Source organism: Mizuhopecten yessoensis, unplaced genomic scaffold (assembly GCF_002113885.1).
Source record: "Mizuhopecten yessoensis strain PY_sf001 unplaced genomic scaffold, ASM211388v2 scaffold4599, whole genome shotgun sequence".
Taxonomy (NCBI): domain Eukaryota; kingdom Metazoa; phylum Mollusca; class Bivalvia; order Pectinida; family Pectinidae; genus Mizuhopecten; species Mizuhopecten yessoensis.
In genome coordinates this window covers 1,663,320-1,687,043 of record NW_018405627.1, presented here as the reverse complement: position 1 = coordinate 1,687,043, position 23,724 = coordinate 1,663,320, and the positions used below count along the sequence as shown (strand labels likewise).

The window sequence follows — 23,724 nt, the reverse complement described above, 5'->3', positions numbered from 1 at the left end:
TGGAGAAATAAGTATTGTAAATATTGGTGACCTTGAGCTTCTTTTAAGGTCACAAAAATCAAATGTGCTAAAATCTCATTTTTGTATGGGGAGTAAGACATGGATATCTTACATTGCTTTACTTGTTCTAAAATCATGTAATATTTCTTAATATTTTGTTTAACGAACAGGCAAAAGACGAAATCAAATAATAATTAAACATAGATTAGTTTTATTATTAAGATTATGTTACCGTTTTAATATATCTGCATATCTTTGTCTATAACACAATCTGAACCTTAAGTAGTTCTCTAAAGGAGAGATTACTTTTGCAGATTACATATTTATGGGTTATCACTACTGCACATACATGTAACTTAAAAACACATATAATATACTGATTTGGTATGGATACAAAATCAGAAAATGTATCGGCATTTAACATAAGAAACAATGATAATCAAATCTTCATGTTTATGTGAAATAGTGCATTGGCCATGTTCGGCATGCTAAAAAAGTATTTTACCGGTTTTGATATTACATAAAGGTGATTCTGTAGAAAGAATGTATATATTATGGAAAGTTTTTAAGGAAGTTAAAAATATAGATTTCCATTGTAACTTAACATTTATAAACAAGTTGACGATGTTGGATATATTTTAGATTTTGTGAAAATTTTGGATGTTTATCAAATCAAAAGTATTGCTACATTTACTTCATGTATACCAATATGACACCTATAGTATCAAAATAAAAGTGATTTTATACACTATCAGAATTCATTTTCAAAATTATATTCGCCTGTGATATTCATTCGTCATTTTGTTAGGATACCTCTGTCATTTAACCTGGTGTTATGCAAGGAGGTCCATTAAGGTTATCAGTAGTAATAATTAATGAATCTACATATGGGGGGAAAATATGTAAGTGGGGGGCCGAATGCTGACCCTAACTTTACCAGTTCTTCATTTTCTTGTATTTCCTTAAAAAAAATAACAGAATAACACCACAAAACTTTATATACCATATTTTTATAAATCATTTCATGTAATGTTGACACCTTCAAGTCATTTTTGTAAAATGTAGGGGCCTTTACAACCATTTCATCAATTTCAGAGCAAATTCAATGCCAAACTGTTATCTTTGGGCCTTTCTAAGCCCTGTTAATGAACCTTGATATTAAAACAACACAACATGTTCAGTATCACAGATGAAAATTTACTGTAAAAACAAAGAAAAACTTTCCCTATATCTTAACCTCTCTCTCTTAAAATCCAAACTTTCTGGCCTCATGAGAGGCAATGCTTCGGTCCTCTTTGTTAGGTTTATATCGTCGTCCAATAGGCTCTAAGTCATTATAACAGCGGTCCCACACTCTGTCGATGGCCTCCAACGCCTTTTCCTTGGATAGGTTCCGACTCATCATCAGGGAATACATAGCATGGCCACGTACACATGCCTGTCAAGACATACAGAGGAGGAATAACGAAGCAATTACTTCAATAACATCATTTGTGAACAGTTAAATCCTGGTACATATTTATTTATTCTAAAATGTATTTTGAATCATGTAAACTGATGAGTCCTTAATGGATGAAACGGCAGTATGGTGCAAAAAAAAGGACTAGGGACATAAGGGAAATTTCCGGCCTCTGCGGGGATTTAAATTTAACTGTAATATTCGTAATCTGGAATAACTGAAGCATGTAAATATTTCAAATTCCTTCGACAACTGGTTTAGGAGCTATGGCATTACAAAGATAGACATGATCCCACGTTTTCATAATAAAATGCATGAATAATGTCTGTTTTGCTCTATTTGGTAAAGAAACAACCATTTTGAAGGACGTTTAACTAAACACTCTTCAATTTTTGAAAGCCTCTGCATGCAACAAACAAATAAATATTTGACATGCTTAAACACTGTCATACAAGTGTTCATTCGCAAAAAGGCATTTTTGTTTGTGGCATGCAGAGGCTTTCATTTTTGCATGATAGCTGTCCAAAAATACTATATTTTGGCTATTTCTGCATAACAATGCAATTTTGTTGCTATGGTAGGGTATCTTAGAATGGTAATTGGAAACAATCTGCACCAAGAAAGATAGCCCCAATTTACCAATATGATGTTTATAACAGAAATTGATAAATAAATTCAAGTTAAAATGTTTGTGACGTCAAAAATGACCCTTAACGCCCCAAGTCCTTGAATATCTGACTTTCTGTATCAGCACACTAAATGTTTTAAACAGGTTTTTTCCTTAGAGAATTTCATATTTCTTGGAAATCGGCAAGCCTGATATGTTAATTTTGACGATGAAGCACTTTTAACCATATCTTACCTGTTGACTTTTATCCAAGCCTGGGGTTACAACACCACACACCAAACCATTGAAGAAATCACACTGTGTAAGATTAGCAGCACGTATCTGAAAATTAAAACACCCTCATTAGGTACATTATACTATAGGGCTGAAACAATATAGTATACAGAATCGCGATACTTTCTTGAGTATCGTATCAAATTGTTTTGTTTACCTGTATTGCAATACGTATACACTAACAGTACTTAAATTATTTATCAGTAAAACAAATGTACTGATTGATGTTTTTAAATCTTTGAGAGTACATGTTGTCCACTGTGTAGTCATGCCCAAAAGTACTAGAAATTATATAAAAACATATTTTGATACAGATACTATTTATTATTGAAGTTTATGAAAAAACTTGATAAAATCCTGCACTTAATCATTATGAAGTTGACCATTAAAACAGATATTTGTATTGTGATACGTATTGTATCCTAAGCATTATACCGCAATATGTATTGTATCGTGTCCCCTACCACACCACACTGTCTAGTAATGATACAATACATGTCCCCTACCACAACACACTGTCTAGTAATGATACAATACATGGCCCCTACCACAACACACTGGCTAGTAATGATACAATACATGTCCCCTACCACAACATACTGTCTAGTAATGATACAATACATGTCCCCTACCACAACACATTGTCTAGTAATGATACAATACTCCTTACCACAACACACTGTCTAGTAATGATACAATACATGGCCCCTACCACAACGCACTGTCTAGTAATGATACAATTCATGTCCACTAACACAACACACTGTCTAGTAATGATACAATACATGGCCCCTACCACAACACACTGGCTAGTAATGATACAATACATGTCCCCTACCACAACGCACTGTCTAGTAATGATACAATTCATGTCCACTAACACAACACACTGTCTAGTAATGATACAATACATGTCCCCTACCACAACGCACTGTCTAGTAATGATACAATTCATGTCCCCTAACACAACACACTGTCTAGTAATGATACAATACATGTCCCCTACCACAACGCATTGTCTAGAAATGATACAATACATGTCCCCTACCACAACACACTGTCTAGTTATGATACAATACATGTCCCCTTCCACAACACATTGCCTAGTAATGATACAATACATGTCCCCTTCCACAACACATTGCCTAGTAATGATACAATACATGTCCCCTTCGACAACACATTGCCTAGTAATGATACAATACATGTCCCCTTCCACAACACATTGCCTAGTAATGATACAATACATGTCCCCTTCCACAACACATTGCCTAGTAATGATGTAATGCATGTCCCCTACCACAACACATTGTCTAGTAATGATACAATACATGTCCCCTAACACAACACGTTGTCTAGTAATGATACAATACATGTACCCTACCACAACACACTGTCTAGTAATGATACAATACATGTCTCCTACCACAACACACTATCTAGTTATGATACAATACATGTTCCCTACCACAACACACTGTCTAGTAATGATACAATACATGTCCCTACCACAACACACTGTCAAGTAATAATACAATACATGTCCCCTAACACAACACATTGTCTAGTAATGATACAATACATGTCCCCTAGCTACCACAACACATTGTCTAGTAATGATACAATACATGTACCCTACCACACCACACTATCTAGTAATGATACAATACATGTCCCCTACCACAACACACTGTCTAGTAATGTTACAGTACATGTCCCTTACAACAACACATTGTCTAGTAATGTTACAGTACATGTCCCCTACAACAACACATTGTCTAGTAATGATACAATACATGCGCTAAAAAAACCACTGTCTAGTAATGATACAATACATGTCCCCTAACACAACACACTATCTAGTACTGATACAATACATGTCCCCTACCACACCACACTGTCTAGTAATGATACAATACATGTCCCCTACCACAACAAATTGTCTAGTTATGATACAATACATGTTCCCTACCCCAACAAACTGACTGGTAATGATAAAATACATGTCCCCTACCACAACACACTGTCTAGTACTGATACAATACATGTCCCCTACCACAACACACTGTCTAGTGATGATACAATACATGTTCCCTACCACAACACACTGTCTAGTAATGATAGAATACATGTCCCCTAACACAACACACTATCTAGTAATGATACAATACATGTCCCCTACCACAACACACTATCTAGTACTGATACAATACATGTCCCCTACCCCACCACACTGTCTAGTAATGATACAATACATGTCCCCTACCCCAACACACTGTCTAGTAATGATACAATACATGTCCCTAATGATACAATACATGTCCCCTACCACAACACTCTGTCTAGTAATGTTACAGTACATGTCCCTTACAACAACACATTGTCTAGTAATGTTACAGTACATGTCCACTACAACAACACATTGTCTAGTAATGATACAATACATGCGCTAAAAAACCCACTGTCTAGTAATGATACAATACATGTTCCCTACCACAACACACTGACTAGTAATGATACAACACATGTTCCCTACCACAACACACTGTCTAGTAATGATACAATACATGTCTCCTACCACAACACACTATCTAGTTATGATACAATACATGTTCCCTACCCCAACAAACTGACTGGTAATGATAAAATACATGTCCCCTACCACAACACATTGTCTAGTAATGATACAATACTCCTTCCATGCCAAATTGTCTAGAAATGATACAGGTCCTTGACCTTGACATACTATACATGTATATTGTCATGATTAAACATGATTCCCGTCATACATACAATATTTTCCTATCATTGAAGTTTATTAATCGAAATCCATAAATCTGTCTTATAAAAAAAAGAAAAAAAAGAAAAGTTTCCAGACTATAGATGGACCAGTGATAAATGAGTGAAAAACGATTTCTCATACTAAGAAACTGAGGTACGTACATCCTTTAAATTATGTACAATTGGTTGTTGTTTTGAACTCAATTTGATCCCATTTGAAACATTCAGAAAGTTGTTATATTGGAGACTTACCTCAGTACATGCTATATGATCAACATTCTTATAATCTACTTTAGCCCTGCAGTCGTCGAATGCATGAATTAGTTCATGTGCCAATATACCGCAGTAGCCACTAGATTTCACTTTGTTCTGGCAAAAAACAACCTGTGAAAAAGGAATTAAAAGATAATTACAAGCGGCTCAATGCAATAAAAACATGAATTGCAATTGCTTTACTATTTTGTGCTCTGTATCTAGATGTTTTAATAGACATTTAGAAAATGATTTTGAACTGCTAGTCAGCATAATACACCAACGTTTCATGAATCTAGGTCATTCAGTTCTTCAGATGAAGATATTTGAAATTTTCAAGATGCATGTATGTGACCCTAGTGACTGAAAGCTGATAAAGATTATGGATGAGGAAACTTTACAGTATTACATTCCTGGTACCAACGAGCCAAATGTCAGGACACTGGGTCTTAAGTTCTGAAGAAGAAGTTGAAAGAAAATATCAACAAATAGACAGGGACAGACACTGCATTTTACATTAACTCACAGGCACTGTGGCAGTTGAACTTAAAATAATTTGCTTTGAATAAAATCTGGAAAGACAAATTCTGTGATCAAATGCACATGTATTTTATTCTCAAGAGAACTCTGCACTCGGTCATCCTAAGATGTCTGTGTACACCAAATCTGGTTACTCCAGGTGAAATAGTACAGCAGATATGCCCTGGAGAAACTCTTTCAAAAGTTAAGGTCAAAGGTCAAGTCATAGGTCACAGTGACCTAATTATTGCACTCTGTCATTCCAAGATGTCCTTGTACTCAAAATCTGGTTCCTCCAGGTAAAATAGTACAGAAGATATGCCATGGAAAAACATTTTCAAAAGTAAAGGTCAAAGGTCACAATGAACCCATTCTTGCACTCTGCACTCCATCATCCCAAGATGTTTGTGTACACCAAATCTGGTTACTCCAGGTGAAATAGCACAGAATATATGCCCTGGAGAAACTTTTTCAAAAGTTAAGGTCAAAGGTCAAGTCAAAGGTCGCAATGACCAAATTCTTTCACACTGCACTCCGTCATCCTGAGATGTCCTTGTTCATTAAATCTGGTTACTCCAGGTGAAATAGTAAAGAAAATATGCCTAGGACAAACTTTTTCAACAGTAAAGGTCAAAGGTCAAGTCATTAGTCACAGTGACCTAATTTTTGCACTCTGCACTCCATCATCCCCCATTGTCCTTGTACATCAAATCTTGTTACTCCAGGTGAGATAGTATAAAAGATATGTTCCAGACAAACTTCATGGACTGGCAGACAGAAGGAGTGCAACCCTAAATTCCCTCCGCGAAACGGTGGGGGACTAATAAATCATTACTCAGCTTTGATAAGTTTGTTTGTGTTGTACATCCTAATTAACAGCTATGGTTATTTAAGGACACACCAGGTTTTGGCGGTGAATTAAAACCGGACAAAAATCACTGACATGCAGCTAGTACCTGGTGATTGCCCAACATAGGCCTTGAACTTGTGAGGGCTAGTGATCATGATCGTTGCCGGCCAGACCCTTAACTAACTACTTGGCCATTGTAGCCTCAGCCAGCTTTGAAAAGAAACTTTTGATTTCATGTAGAAACAACTTTACCACTAGTACTCTGGGGCAAAATATGATTGACAGGAAATTGTCACCTGACAAAATCTACTATTGCAGCCTGATTTTTTGAAATTTCCATGACTTAATAAATAAATTACTAGCTACTCATATGATATCACTTTATAGAATGTTGGACCAGCTTGCCGGTAACTTTTGATGTTTATTACATCTAATTCCGATCTGTGTTTTAATAAAATAATAAGTTCTTTATTTGCATAACAAGTTAATTATAACACGACCTAAATTATCATATAGTTTTGAAGATCATAGACTGTATTATTTGCAGTATATATAATCACATTTAGCCTAAAACGGAACAATGCTAGTACGGTAATATTGATTTCTTTAGTAGCTCATGTGAAGAAGGTACACACAGTTGTGTGATCACACAATTCACCAAAAATATCTGCACACAAAATTGTAATATTTAATAATTAATCCCAAAGTTGAATTATAAAGTGCAAACATGTTGTTTGGCATGACTGGTTGATCAATATCATGGAATGAAATCTGGAAGGCTAGTTTGAAATAAGATTGATCCTTAAGTATACTAGATGTCTGATCAGTGTATTTTGCACTTTATTCGACTCTGCAATGTACACACTACACATTACCTACGGTACTACAATGACTGTAAAACTGTGAATAAAGGGTCTGTTCTCTCTGGTACAGTACCTTGAGTACCAAGTGAATCAAATAGTTTTAATCGCTGATTAAAGTTGATTGGTGATTGCATGATTATCAAAACACAGCCAGCTGGACTCTACTAGCTAGCTGTGTGCTATTGTGTTTTTCACGCTTTGTGCGGAAATTCCACACCTATGGTAGGCTACCATAGCAAACTTGCCAACTTTTTAAAATTTCCATGGGGGAGATTACTAGTGGTTAGAATAAAAGCATGAAAAAATGTGTGTTTGTACACCCTTGGGAAAAAATTCACTTTTAAATTGCATTTTTTTTGAGCTGTTCTTTCAGACTAAATCGTAGAAAAGTGGAATAGTTAAGCAAATTCACTGGTTGAAAATGCTCAATTTAAGGGCTCAAAATCGGGAGTCTTTCTGCTAAAAAGGGAGGGTTGGCAAGTATTATGCCAAAGTTGAAAAGATACAAGAACAGATTAATTTGTTGAATATATATCCCCCGCTTACAGGCCTAGGACATATTGACGTAGGTTAACATTATCGGTGTTAGGTTTAAACATGTGAGTATCGTGCTGTTGAGACATAATGTATAGTTTAAAACTTGAAGAAAAAAAAGAAGCCTTATACCTTATTAATTATCCGTAAATATGCACAAATCACATCGGTTAGCAAACTTGTCGACTCAGTCCAGTTCCGCTACACTATTATTGCAGTTTTTGATCATGTGAACACCACACATCTTGTAATATTGTGTAATTCCAAAAACTAATTTCTTGAAAGAACACTTCCTCATCACTTATTTTAATGTAATTTTATTCTTACCTGCCTTGCCCGGAAATCGTATGCTGCTTGTCCTTCGTTACATGTCTCACAGGAAATGTGACGCCTATCAAATTTGCTTAAAAAAAACATTGTATAATAATGTAATTATAAGTTCCACACAGGATGGATATATATTGAAATACCACGATGTTAATATGAATATTTTTTTCTAATAATATTTCTCTGAAATGGACTTTTTCTCTAGATCTTTTATCATTTGGTGACTTTATAACTTCATATTTTCAAATTTAGTGAAAAAATATTTTTGTCTTTTCAGAGCTAAAATGTTACATATAATGAGCATCAAGAATTTTTGCTATACAGTATACATGTATTATATAATAAAATAACCTGACATTTGGTGTGAAAGGAAAATAAGAAAATGAATATAAATTAACTGATAATTATGGAATACATGAAATTAAAAGTCTGGAACAACTTACCACCCATAGCTGTTTAAAGCATTGACTATCAAGGCTATTGTCCTATCTGCAAAGCAAGAAATCAATATTATGTATTTTGAATCAGACAACAATGAAATTAAGTAGTTACCTCCCTTTTAATCCTACATTTAATAACCCATTCAACCCTGAAGACACATTTGAACCCTTCCAATTCAAAGGTTGGAATAGTTCATTATGAAATTTCAAGAGTGAATGATCATGAGTTAAGACAGGTTTTGTTTTGTTTTCTGTCTTGAGATTTTTCGTTTTTGTTTTGACATATCTTCCCCACCTCATGCATCCAACTATTGTTTCAAAGGACGTGCCGACATTTTAGTTTGTCCTTGCTTGGTAACGAGGTTATTTTCCTTCCCAAACTTTGTTGGCTCTATCCCAGGAAGCCACCAGCCAAATCTTATGAATCCATGCCTTTCGGTTCTTCAGAAGAAGTCGTTTAAAGTGTTGTTGACCTCTGCAGTGACCTTTAAAATAGGTTGAGGTCATTTTCATAAGAAAACTCTGTCATGCTCGATCCCAAGAAGTAACCAGACAAATATTAAGATTCTATACCTTTCAGTTCAGAAGAAGTCATTTGAAGTGTTTGACATATTTGACCCCTGTGACCTTGAAAGAAGGTCAAGGTAATTTTTTCAGTGTTCATGACCTTGTGAAATTGAAAAAAAAGCCATTCAATCCTTATATGATCAATTATTTTCCTGACAGACATTGTTTTCGTTTTGAAAAATTGGGGAAAAAAAATAGAAACTCCTACTACAAAAAAGGGACAATATGGCATCAGTGTGGATTACCCAATTCTGTCTTAAATTCACCTGCATTGACTATAATTTACGACTGAGAATATTCTTTGATTAAGATCAGTCAGTGTAAATGTTAAAAGTTCACAACTTGGTCTGAAATATAAATAGATATGAATATACAACATTTTAAATAGTGTCCTATTATCTAGCTAGAATAAGTACTGTACATGTATACACAGGTAGGACCATGCTTTCAATGGCATCTTTTATAGTGCCACTTCAATTGAATGCTATAGCACAGATACTGCAACTGTAAGCTCGAGTCACCCATCCCAGACCGTTTATATTTTACCTGGGTTATTGGAGTTGTGAGGGCAGGAAAAAACACTCCCTCTAAATATTCCATGCATACGATTGAACATAGGACATTCATTGTATATGTATCAGATGTGCAAAAATCCACTTGCCCGTGTTGATTGTCTGATACTACACTGACGACAAAGTTTATTTTATGCATATCAGGTTTTTTTTAACTTCAATGCTCATCACACAATATCATTCTTAAAGACCAAATCATTTTACCAAAATCATCAGGAAAAATGCTTCCATATAGTGAGATAGCCTAAACATTTGCATGCAATCATTCATACATTTGAGTGCAACCAGATATCAACCAATAAGTCTAGGTCTGGTATAACTCTTTATTACTTGTATTTATATACGAGCTACTTCCCTTGTATTACATTTTGTTAAAAAAACCTACATAATGCATTATATCGATGTATTTATATCATTTCCGTGCATTGCACAGGTACGATCGACTTCAGATTTGGCATGCAGTAAGTTAATGGTATATATTGTATGAATCAGAAGTTAAAAAAAACCAGAAAATTCTTTTCACGGGTAAACACTACGCTTCACCTCACCTTTTTGCATGCAATTCGTTATCCTCCTATAACAGCTACTGGATTGTCTACCGTATCGTATCTTCTGGAACGATGTCCGTTCCTTCCCTCTATCGGGAAACCATTTGTAAGCGTAATCTGGATCACGCTTTTCTTGTTCAGTGTCCTTGTTATCTGCCATTGATATGATCAACACTCGACTTGTATCTCCATGTGCAGGATAGGACAACTCGACCCACTAGGCAAACACAAACTAGTTACACTTTCGAACCAGAAAAAAAACATAATTAGTTCACACTGTGTTTTAGTTGTTGTTGTTTCTTATCTAAATGTTGAAAAATACATATATATATTAATGACAATAAAAATCATGAAATAAATTCTGCCTTTTCGCCCGGCACGAACTCGAACTCGCCCAAATTTGTATCGTTGTTATTTAAAGAGCTACTTAAAGGGAAGTAAGCGATTCTAGAAATGATGATATGGCCTTAGACCACAATTAGTTTATATTTACTCCGTGTTCTAACAAAGGAAAACCTTTTTTTTTAAACATGCTGTTTGATCATATTTTATCTTTGATAGTTCAATTATTATTATTAATAATAATGATTAACGGCACCATTAACACAGGATAGGTCATTCAGTAGGGCCAACTTGACAAATGGTCGACAAAAACAAATGCAAAATAAAAACTTCAAAAAGTTGGCACAAAAGGACAAAAACAGTTCATTGTGCTTGGAACAATATTGTATAAGAAATAGGCCTAAACTTAAATAAAATAAGGCAAAAACTATCAATAAGATGCTGGTATAAATGACTGTTAGATGACCTTGATATAGTGTACGTTTTCTAAATATCAGAGACGTATTATATATATATAACATTTATACGTCTCTGCTAATATATTCTGATTCTAGAATTATCAAAAATCGTTATTCAATTATCTTAAAAGCAATATCAACAGTTAGATCTAAATTGTTTCCAAACATATATTCAAAACACCGACTGACTGTCAACCTATGATTAATATTTCATTGACACATTCACTTTTTTCTTCTTCTTTTTTTTCTCTCCTTAAATTTACAAGGGCTCCATCTATAGTGATGTTGATGCCCTTTCGAACCTCTGTAGTGACATTTAAAATAGGTTGAGGTCATTGTCATACGAAAACTATGTCGTGCTCGATCCAAAGAAGTTACCAGCCAAATATTAAGATTATATACCTTTCAGTTCTTCAGAAGAAGTCATTTGAAGTGTTTGACACTATTGACCCCTGTGACCTTGAAAGAAGGTCAAGGTATTTTTTCAGTGGTCATGACCGTATGAAATTGAAAAAAAGCCATTCAATCCTTATATGATCAATTATTTTCCTGACACACATTGTTTTCGTTTTGAAAAATTGGGGAAAAAAATAGGAAATAAGGGACAATATGGCCATACCATCAGTGTGGATTACCCGATTCTGTCTTAAATTCACATTCATTGACTATAATTAACGACTGAGAAAAGTCTTTATTTAAGATCAGTGGAAATGTTAAAAGTTCCCATTGGTCTGAAATATCAATAAATATCAAGAAACATACAACATTGTATGTAGTGTCCTATTATCTAGCTACTGTAAAGCCCTTTACAGTACACAGATGTACAATTTATACAATCAATACACATAAACATTAATAATACATTTTTTTTGTGCAGTGTATATGTACTAACGTGCGATGAGGGCTTCAAGGGCTACATAGAGTATGTGTGCCTTGAGTCCTCGATTTTTATGCATTGTACTGCTGTTATGGGAAGGAGATTCCATTGTGTTATTGTGTGGGAAGAATGAATATTTGTAGGTGTCCTCTGTAGCAAATATGTGTTTGTATGCGTACGGATGTGCATGTACTTTAGCATGCCTGAACACAAACTGTTGTTTGATACAACGGGAGGTCGGAATTGATCGGGTTCACTGTAGTGCCATTCAGCGCTCCGACATCAGCATGTGCGCTATTCCGTCTTTGCGAAATGCAGAGTTATCTTCTCTTGTGAGCAGGTATTCATTGTTACGTCATTGGTTTCTCTTTTTCATACGTTTGCTATGGTAACTGAATTACAACTTATCGTTATGTTTTTTTTTATCATAAAGCATCTACTATGATAGTTTTCATCACCACTTACTTACACTTATATCACGTATTCACATCTTACAATGTAGTTATGATATTATTCCGATCCGAGATTTAAATTGCAGCCCGACACTTAATGTATGCGAATCGACTATATTAGTATGCACTTTTTGGAGCAGTATAACATGTTGATGTACATAAAGTTTTCACTAGTTTACGTCCCATGGGAGATTTGAGAAACGAGTAAATGTCTTTATAACCGTTTACAGACCATATAGCGTATATGACCGGGTGGTGGGGTGTCCTACTGGGTGTAAGTGTTTGTATTAAGATTATAGGTAGCACTTTAAAGTCGGCATCAGTTCCGCGCTATCACAAGGAGATAAACACGATTATATCGCAGCCTCCCAAAGCATACACGCATACATGTACACTACACGCATACATCTTGCACACATTGGGGGGGGGGGGGGGGGGGGCCGTCCTTAAATGACCATAGCTGTTGATAGGACGTTAACCAATACTTAACCAAACCAAAGCCAAACTATCCAAGTACGCTTATGTACGTACAATGTACCTAAATATATACTCCAGAGTTACATAATGCCTATCTGTTTATACACAACCAACACGTTGCAATCGGTCAATTTTAGAATATTCAGGCGGGTAGCTGCCACGTAAGCAAATAAGCAGTTGCATGCACATAAAAAATTCAAATATACTATTATATTTTTATTTATTTATTTATTTATTTTGTAGTTCGGAAAAGTGATTAAATGATGTGTGGTTCAATTGAAAAATATATTAAATTTAACCACGGAATTAGATTGTTATCTATGTCCGTGATTTAACTGTATAACCGACAGCCGACAATCATTACGTATCCGGAAGTTCCAACCTAGGGTACCTGGTGCCGATTTCATATTATTAGTATTTTTAAACCTGTTAACATCGGAAACATGCATGGCTGCAAATCCAGCGAAAAACCCGCATCATCTTCGAAGAACAAGTTGATACATGACATCTTCCAAGCAGCTGTAAGTTCACATGAAACAACATCCTCTTGCGACATTAACTTAGGCATCGACGAGTCTAAAACGGCTATTAGTATTAGGGCCTATAGTAATGCCGGACCAAACACAGTTCTGATCAGTCTCAGTGGCGGACCCAGGGGGGTTGCCCTAGTTGCCCGGGCAACACCCTTTTTTCTGTGTCAAAAAATAATCTGGACTTCGGTTTTTGAAGATTTTCCTCTTTTACATATGGGATTTTCTTCCAATATCAACCATCATGTGAACTAAGGGTGCAGTTACCCAAACAAGGAGTCCACTACTTATACTCTAAATAATATATTTATATATTAGTAGGGTCTCCAGTCAGGTCAGTCGTGAAGGCTCAACGGACTGTCTACCTTATTGTATTGTTCTAATGTCACGGTGTGGTGATCACCCTGTTCGTTGAGAGAGGATAAAACCATCTGTTGGAATTAGGTATATATGTTACTTGTTATTTCAAAGGTAGAGTCCATTTCATGATAGATAAACCTGTATTTTCATCTGTGGTTTCATGTGCACATGATCACCAGGAGTGATTTATTATACCGGTTAAAAGATGTAAATTTCAAAAATGTCAAAGACAGTAAAGCATCCACCTTAGTAGCATCACGTTATCAGGTGAATAATAACCATTGTTAGCTAAAAGCCTGGCATGTATATATATCCTCATTTCTATGACAAACTAAATCAATATTTAATTGCCAAAATCCTCGCCTAAACTACATGCACATGACACAAACATCAACATTTTAACCAAAAACCTACATTATTACCATTGTTTCAGAGAATTTGTTAACACTCGCTCCGCTCGGCCATCATAAAATATAAATACTCTATGTTATAAAATATAACCTGGAATAATACCGCAAACTCAGAAAGCTATTCTATGCCTTATTCGATCTATTTGACAATGGAAATAATGTCCGATAAATTCTAGCTTTCTACGCTTGACAGTGCTTGAACAAGTTTAGTATTACATCTTTAGGAAAAAGAATTCGCCTCGCTCTGCTCGGCAGGGAAATTATAATTGTCACAATCTCAGAAATAATGAAGTTCTATATTTTGTTTGGTGCCAGAAAGTAGTATACATGTACAGCCGACATGACAATTATATTTTATTAGTTTTTTTGAGTCTTCTGAGTTTAAAATTTTGGGCAACACCCAAAATTAATTCTTGGGTCACCCCCCGAGTCTGACTGTTGTTACCCGTGATATCGGGAATACAAGCGAGGGCGATATTCGTCTTACTAAAGTGAAGGTGGATATCTATATCCTGTCAAAAAGATGGGGAAAAGCTCACGTGTTCAAGTTCCATACACGTCAACATTTGAACAAGCGATTGTAATGAAATACAACTAAGTCAACGGAGGCGGGTTGTTTTTCCGGAATGGATGTATGTTTGTGTATTTTTTTTCACCAATTAAAGGTCTTCCGAATAACAATTGTAGATTGATTTGTTACTAGCATTAGTGTTATAGGTTTTAGGGCGGATATATGCGCGTATAGGATCCATCTGAGTTTTACATTCGCTTCCCCTGCAAATGAAATATGAAAAAGGCAAAGCCTCAAAAGTCAGAAAAAAGCCACGTACATGTAGCTTTTGCTAATCTGTGACATTATATAGGCCTTCATTTTTCCCTGTCATGAACTGATAAAGTATGTTTTTCAGAGTAGTCCTAGGCCTATCTTCAGTAGAGCCACTTGATACATGTATATACATATACACTAATGTATCTAAACATCGATAAGGGAGCTACCGTCATATTATGTTCTGAGAAATGTTGAGGATATAAAAAGGGTTTGGGGTACACAAGGGCAAAAAATCTGAAATTAATCTGTTTATATTGGCTCCGACATTTTAAATATCTAGTTAACTTAGATTCATCAGGAAAGAGATATGACGCAACGGATATTTTCGGGTCATTCCAACAATCGACACATTTTGTCGGAGAAAAAAAAGGAGAGCTGTCTTTCGCATTTAAAATACATTTGAATTTTTGCGATGCTTTCCAATAATATAGTGATGAATCAACCAAAAAATGTTGTCTGTAAAATAAATTAAAGCACTCAAATATGTTTCTAAAAAGACCACCAGATGGCACGATAGAGCTTATATATCTAAAAAAAATCTGGGGGGGGGGGGGGGGGGGGGGGGCATGTCCCCGTACCCCCCCTAGAATGGCTTCGCGCCTTCGGCGCTCGCATTCGCACCTTTGGTGTGACTTTCTGCATGCACATCCAAAAGAGCCCAGCTACGCGCCTGATATTCATCAATGAACAAAATATGCCGTGTATTAGCTTTATGTTGTAGATATCATGTCCTTGATGATAAATATATATTAAAATAATGCGTCAATGTTTTGAATTTAAACGCTTTTGTAGCAAACTGCTCTAGAACAAAATCCCCCGCGCTTTTAAGTATTGTAGATAAACGGTTATATTCTGTATCTACTCTGCAGCTAGCACTGTATATTTTGCTGAAATTGTAACTGTCAACTGATATAAAACGATATATTGGTCCTTCAGCAGATACTCCAGATTCTACCGTAGTATCGGGTATAAGCTATTTGTTGGAAAATAATAAGTTTCCTTTTGTCCATCTAAATGCTATTTTCCTTGCCACAATTTCGAAAATAGAAAAATGCATTATTTTTTTCAACCGTTTTAGATATCTCGCACTAAAAATCGTATAAATAAAAGAGAACTAAAAGTCTATATATTTGTGAATCAATGTCATTTAATATATAATGTGCACAATATATAATTACATTTGTATGTCTACATGAAAACGTAACAAAATAATTTTGTGATATATACCCTGCCATTATTTAATTACCGTCATTACACAAACGCACAGTAAACAAGAAAGGTAACTTGGAAAAACGTTAAATAATTTTTGTTATGTGTTAAAATGTCCGCTACGGAACTGTTAACATAATGAGCAGTAAATGCAGTTGTAAATCAAATTCACAATGAGATAATTGAAAAGAGATTAAAACTGTCTATCTCATGATTTTAATTTAACACTTGAGACACAAAATCACACAAGTAACAAATATCTGATTATTAAAATAAGACTAGTAAATATATCGTCCTATATAGTTCTAAACTAACAAATATATATGTTACACGCCAAATACTCGTTACTTTATATAGAGATTTATTAAGATTTGTGTGATAATAAACGAAGTTATGGCTTTTCTCCCTTTGCTAACCTTTGGTTAATATCCTCTATGACTTCAGGTAATTCTGCAATGGAGTCAATGACGTAATGAGCACCAGATTGTATGAGCAAATCTCGAGAGACTTTGCACCTTTTTTCTTCTTCTTCGGGTGTTAGAGCATCGGCCTCTTCCAAACTGTCGACGCCCATATAATTACTGTATTTGGCAACACCGACACCCCAACATCCAGCTTCGAGAGCCTCGCCAACACCGGATATTGTATCGTCGACTTTGACAACGGCCGGTATTGGATTCAGATCCAAAAGGTCCATATTTTTATACACCATATGTGGCTTCGGGCGGGCTCCATTTTCAACCTCGTCACCAGCCACAGTGACATCCGGGTAGTACCCCTGTTTCCGCCCTTCTTCCAATAGCACATCAACCATTGAGCGAAGGAATCCGGTTGTGCTTCCAATCTTTACTCCAAACTCGTTCTTCAAGGTTCTGCAGGCTTCAGCAGTTCCCGGTATCAATGTTGTGTATGTTTTCAGACACGCCAACTGCATAGGAACGAAGTCTTTGAACATGTTGTCGACGTCACCCTGATCTGGATATTTCCCATGAACGGCATGCCATCTTTTTCTGACCTCCTCCGTTTCTGTAATGGCTTTGATGTGAAGGTCCTTTCTCAATCCCATCGGACCACGTGCCTCAGGCATGCTGATAGGTACCTTGTGTTTCTTAAAAACCTCCACAAAGACAACAGCTGGTGCCAAGACGTACTTGTCGGCTGTGGTACCACTCCAGTCCAGAATAACGCCCTTTACTGGTCCTCTATATGAACGTATAAAACGGTATGCCATCTGTAAAGATACAAACAGTGAGTTTCTGTTATTCATTTGTTTATAACATTCATTCTAACTGGCTTAATCAATAGGAAATATTTTTACATGTCGAGTGATATTAAGAGTACTAAAAAACGCCGATACTTTAAATGGGCTCTATATATAGTCAAATAAAACCCTTCAAATCAATTATATACCTTCTAATGAAATTTCACATAGCTGATAATAATGACCTGAAGCCAACGTCGAGTGTAGTCAGCTTTCTTTCTGTAAAGCCGGTGAAAATATAAATAGGACCCCAAATAGCTCGGAGTATACTGTATGCACGCAAGAGGGTACCGTAGGGGGGATTTCGAACCGCACAAAGTACGATATCAGTAGGTTTAAATGTAAAATAATGTATTCATTTATAGCAATGCTCGAGATGATGTTTGAAAGATGCTATTGATTTAGAATAAATGCCGGTACCTGTATTCAAAGGAAGTGAGGTGAATTAAGCGAGAGTTTATTTTTTCTACTCTACCCGAAAGACACATTTGTAAGCTAGAAGTTCTCGGGCAGCTGTCACTATAACGTATGTTTGTACAATTAAGTTCATACCTGATTAAGAAGGTTTTATAACGTTAAACGCCCGATTATATATAATTTACAGCTAAGTTCAATGTAGGCGACTTCTAACTATGCAAGGGTTTATTTGGTATTATTTAACGGCCGGAAGTTGTCCTCTCGCGACTGCGCATAGGCCATGCCTACATCCCTCGGTTACATTTTACATAAAGGATAGCAACCTTTTTGTCAATCATGCGATCTGCCATTCACAAACATTTTATGATTGAATGCGCTGATTTTGAACAAAAACGTGACAGATTCTTTACGATGTAGTCTATGTAAAGTGTATTTGATACAATTTCTGTTCAATAAATATGTGAATATTTCAACTCGATTGATCGTTATAATAAAGTCTGATATATGTTTTACATTTATACATCTTTTTACCAATACCAAAAATAAATCAAGATAAAAACACTCATCAACAATGTGAGTCAATTAGGGCCAAACATCACTGTAAACTTTTCATAGATGGTACATTATAGAATTCCCGTTTTTGTTTGAAATGACTGTAAATCGTTGATCACATGTAGGAAAACAGAGCAATAATGAAGATAGCAATACTTATCTCATTACGTACGTCAGCGGTTCAGTTGTAGTAGATAACAGAAAATTAAAACAAGCACGCCCTTATTATGACTTCTGACCTCGACATCGCTACACTTCTTTTGGTATTTGGTCAGATAAACTTTATCTAGATGTCCTGGTTATAGAACATACTTGACCCATGTACTTGTTATCTATGCCAGCATATTATCCGCCATTTACTTCGTTCGACTTTTCGTAAACAGTTAAATTTAAACCGGTCAGTTTTACCCATCCCGTTATTCACGAAGACTATTAATGTTAGCCCCTGTAAACAATTCGGGATGACAGAATTTCAGAAAGCATAAAACGGGAACAGACAGAAGAATTTCAATGTATCTGTACATGGCAAGTATATTTTCTTTGGCCGTACAATGTGTATTTAGGTTTGAATAAGGTGTCACTGCCGAAGGGAAAATAGTACGGAAGTACGAAGAGAAAACAAGAAATATATTTCAAGTTTTGCTGTCAGGACGAACGTCAGTCTTAAGTTTCTTCATTGTCTCCTAATCGAATAAACTATGAATGAATACCGTCATCCCCGATTGTGCATGGTGCTTTACATGTAGTAGAATACATATGGACTATTCTTTACCCGAACCTGCACAAGAAAGTTAGCATGTCCGTTTTCAAAGTGAGACTATTTTAGAAGCTTGCATATGTTCCAACAATTCACATTGGCTGTTCAGGCATTCGTGATATACTGTTTGCTCAGAAGTATACTGTGGAAAAGCTGCGTACAATGCAGCTAGCGCATGTACTCACAAGACAACTTTGAAGTTGTGGTCAAGTGTCATTTTATCAACAAACAATTTACTTGTTATTAAAAGGCTTCCATAGAAATGTTAACTACTTATAAACAAGATAATTGATCGTTCACTCCTGTCCGCCGTTTGACCACCAGTGGCTATATAAAAAGAAAAGGTGGCGGAAGTTGGTAATTTTTATTTTGCTGCCAGTAAAACATTTGTTAAAACTGAAGGAAGGATCTTAAACAATTGTTGAAATTTAAATGTTTGCATGTTTTAAGTTAATGATTTAATTTCTTAAAAAAAATAACACGAGTCACAGGCTTGCAATTTTGACAAAAACACGTGCTATTTAAAAAGATCGCTATTTAGATTTATGCTTTAGTATAATTATTTTAATTTGTGCAGTCACTCAGAATAACTTGTCGACGCGTTGGGACTCGAAATATTCCCCAATTTGGTATAATTAACTTATAAACACTTGTGATATATATTAAGGTCCTTCGTCGTTCAGTAAACGTTTAATTGCTTATACAGTATTGTATTTGATACATAATATTTACACTATAAAATTAAATCAAATTTAGAGCTAGCAGATAAGCTGTATAATAGGTAGTAAGCATTGCTCATTACGTCGGTAAAACTATTAAAGGTAATTTGGTATGTTAAATATGTTAAATTACAACTAGGTGTTTGTATTGATTGACTGGATAGGGCGATATATCAAATTTTGCACAATTAAATTTACATAATGATAAAAACTGTGTTTCATCGTATTCGTTTTATAGAAATTGAAAGAGGTAATAGTTAAGGGAACTTCGTTGCGAATAATACGAAGCTTTAAGATACGGGACTGATTTAAATCCTTGGCCTTCAGGAGGTAATAGTTTGATTACAAAATATGAACTGATAACATCTAAATTGTTTATAAAGGCACATAAAGTTGAACACCATGGACATTGGGTGTCGAGTGTGTTTGTGAAAAGGCTTAGTAAAATATTGTATTCGTCCCTCCCTCCACCATTGACCTTGTGGTAATTTAATCCGCCATGTTGTTGATCTTAACTTTATTGATTTCGTTATAATACATGTGTAATTCACTCGCCGGATGTGATGAATGGACGGACCACGACTGTTTTCATAGATCAGTACTGTCACAACAATATTCTAATACACAAACTTCAGCATGTAGAACGTGCTAACTGTGTCTTAGTCCGGCGCGCTCTCGTGATTTAATTCGTCACGTGTACGTGGAAAAATATGATCATTTAACCGCATAAATATCCCGTGTAGGATCCCACGGCATGAAATTACGGGAAACGGAAGGGAGCATGGTTAGAATATCAGGTTTTATTAGGTGTAACTTATGACGGAACCTTGAAGAAAACAACAGATCTGGTGCTCCCTGCAACACTAAACACCTATTTTGTTCAACCTACTCTTTTCATCCGGATGTGTTTCCCTAGGCAACCGTCTTGATATGATCTTAGTCGCTACAGAAACGTTTAACCACGTAAGCAAACAAACTGCAAAACTAATTTTTAAATTTGTTTGAAATTTTTGTAATGAAATACTATCAAGTAGACCAGCAAACTCGAAGGTGTGCTGTGCTTATATGTTTGCAGATTGATTTGTAATTGACGTATCGTAACAGTCTTTTAACTGATGCTTGTTTACAAATTAACATGTTATATGCAGGCCTAACACCAAACAATCCGTATGCCGAATAAAAGCACAAAATGTATACAAATTCACACATTATCAACAAAAGTTTTGAGCTATGGATTACATCGACACATTTCAATTGTACACTTGTGTGTAGTTCGAGTCCAACCAAACGTTTTTGGTCGGATTGTCCACGTTCTAAATCAGGTTTGTACGACGTGCGTTCCTGTTACCCGAGCCTGTGACAGTGTAATATGCGACTGCAGGTTGATACAGGCGTGACGAATAATAATTTTTGATCTAGTAACACTTTGTAGATTGGGATATTAAATTGTTCAGGGATGAAGTGTTGCTGGCGCTTGATCTGAAAATACCTTACGGAATTTTAAAACTCCTTCATAAATGATTGGTTTGGTTTAGTATTGTTTAAGGTCCTATCAACAGCTATGGTCATTTAATGACGGCCTCCCCTGTGTGCAAGATGCATGCGTGTAGTGTATGCGTGTGTACACAAATCAAAACGAATAGTTAACTTACAATATATACACATATTCATGATACAATGTGTATCATGTGAATAATATAGCGTGTATAATTTAATTTCGACATCATGTCTAGAAATGTCCTCGGCTCCTTGTGTTATCAAATATAAAATCATTTATTTTTATGAGTTTAAAAGTGTACAACGACGAAAATATTGAAGTATACAAAAAACATCCTTTCAATGTTTAATAACATTTGTTGTTTTTATAGTGTCTACATTACATTTTAGGAAGAAGTAGTTTTACTACTTACGATGTGTCTGTCGGCTGTTAGATCGTGCTGTGCACTCGGCTAGTTCACGTCTTCTACTCTGATCGAGATACAGACACTTAACGCCTCGCTACACACTGGAATGTATGGAAGCCTTGAGACCCACTTCATTAAAGGGACATCAGTTTGTACAATGATTCGAAATTGCGATTGTTTCTGTTTATGGGTCAGTGGATATAAGAGCTGTCCACCTGTTTTAAAAGCTCGTTGAATTAATAAAGAGTTAAATTCATATTTCCTCGTAATCCTGTCACTCAAGAGTTACATTACGGCAGGACAGAGGACACAGAACTCGTAGGCCTCTCAGTTTAGTTTAGAGTATGAAAGGGGAATAGAGATAACAGGTCAAGGATAGTGTCGGAACAGTCGAGATAACGGGTAAAGTTACCGGTCAAGGATAGAGTTCGGCGGTACAGATGAGAGATGCCCGACAGGTTAAACTACGATAGCCCCGAATCAGAAGGGATTGGTTTGGATTTTATAATGTGTAACGTCCTTTAAACATCCTCGGCCATTTTAAGACGTGACTATATCTGTGTTGTGTGAACGTGCATGTATGTCGAAAACAGGGTATGTTAGTGTCCTTGTGATAGCGCGGATCTGATGCCGACGTTATAGTGTTATCTCATTGAAATACCATGCCGCAGGCACCCGGTATAGCATTCCGCCCGGTCACATTATACCGACAACGGGTGAACCAGCTGTTAACATTTCCCCAAATGCTGCTTTTCCCGTTTGATGTGGTACATTTTGTAAAGGTTATTGATGTTATTTTGATTTAGTGAAGTTGTTAACAGTTAATCGGATCCTTTGTGCTATTTTTTGAAGAAGAAATGATGTTTCAACACAAACGGCAGTGTCAAGAATGACGTCGAAATAGGGCCACCACCCTTTGTCCCAGTGTCTTTTTAATACCGCGTGTGAACTCCGTGGCCGATATCACTGCCCTTACCTTCATCACCACTTAGCTTCTTAAATGTTTTTTTCTCTCTTTTAACTGGAGTGTTTTTATTTTATTTTTCCAGTTGCTTGAATTTTATAGGTTTTTTTTACAGGTGTGTGACACAGTTCTGAATTTAGACCACTCGGATAGGAGCAATTATGCTATCAAATTTTACTGAATTTTGTAAAAACAATAGTGAATTTATAAACCAAAAAAAAGGTTGCCTGACTGTTTTCCTTAATTATACAGAAATCTGACTATAAAGCGTGGAAATGTGTAGACATGAAAGACAATTCTGCACGTTAAGAAAGTAGATCTTCCATGTCCTCTAAGTAGCTAGGGGTACTTACAATATTGAGGTTTCTCTTGTGAAACCAATTTCTATTATAAATACTTACCACAGTCATTATAATGCATATTCCAACCTTACTTGGCTCTTTACATACGTAAATAAAGAATTTTTCCCCCCATGGGGAACCCCTGGGAAACCCACCAATCAGACGGCAGTATTCACGCACGTGATTTAAGACACGAAGCCATGCTTCCCACTTCATAATTCCAAAGCCCAAAAAAGTGAGAGCCAAGGAGAC

The 23,724-nt window shown here is 35.8% G+C and overlaps 2 protein-coding genes across 2 annotated transcripts; both read right to left on the bottom strand.

Annotated features, from left to right (window-relative positions):
- Positions 1–991: 991 nt before the first annotated feature.
- Positions 992–11,020, bottom strand: LOC110449409 (mitochondrial inner membrane protease ATP23 homolog). The gene is made up of 6 exons (XM_021496264.1): positions 10,614–11,020; positions 8,930–8,975; positions 8,487–8,562; positions 5,394–5,525; positions 2,322–2,408; positions 992–1,438 (listed from the first exon to the last, which is right to left on the bottom strand). Exons 1-6 carry the CDS (start codon positions 10,771–10,773, stop codon positions 1,247–1,249), a joined length of 693 nt encoding a protein of 230 aa, XP_021351939.1. The 5' UTR covers positions 10,774–11,020; the 3' UTR covers positions 992–1,246.
- A 5,472-nt stretch (positions 11,021–16,492) lies between these two features.
- Positions 16,493–22,283, bottom strand: LOC110449407 (phosphonoacetaldehyde hydrolase-like). Its single transcript, XM_021496263.1, has 2 exons — positions 22,174–22,283; positions 16,493–17,788 (listed from the first exon to the last, which is right to left on the bottom strand). The coding sequence occupies exon 2, from the start codon at positions 17,786–17,788 to the stop codon at positions 16,949–16,951; it is 840 nt and encodes a 279-aa protein (XP_021351938.1). The 5' UTR covers positions 22,174–22,283; the 3' UTR covers positions 16,493–16,948.
- Between the last annotated feature and the right edge of the window lie 1,441 nt (positions 22,284–23,724).

Bases quoted from the DNA above. Each gene is read 5' to 3' on its own strand.
- LOC110449407 (XM_021496263.1), bottom strand. From the start codon at position 17,788: ATGGCATACCGTTTTATACGTTCATATAGAGGACCAGTAAAGGGCGTT.
- LOC110449409 (XM_021496264.1), bottom strand. From the start codon at position 10,773: ATGGCAGATAACAAGGACACTGAACAAGAAAAGCGTGATCCAGATTAC. The intron at 8,976-10,613 runs GTGAGGTGAAGC...CTTGCTTTGCAG, and splicing joins AACGAATTGCATGCAAAAAG to ATAGGACAATAGCCTTGATA. The intron at 5,526-8,486 runs GTAAGAATAAAA...CCTTTTTCACAG, and splicing joins ACGATTTCCGGGCAAGGCAG to GTTGTTTTTTGCCAGAACAA.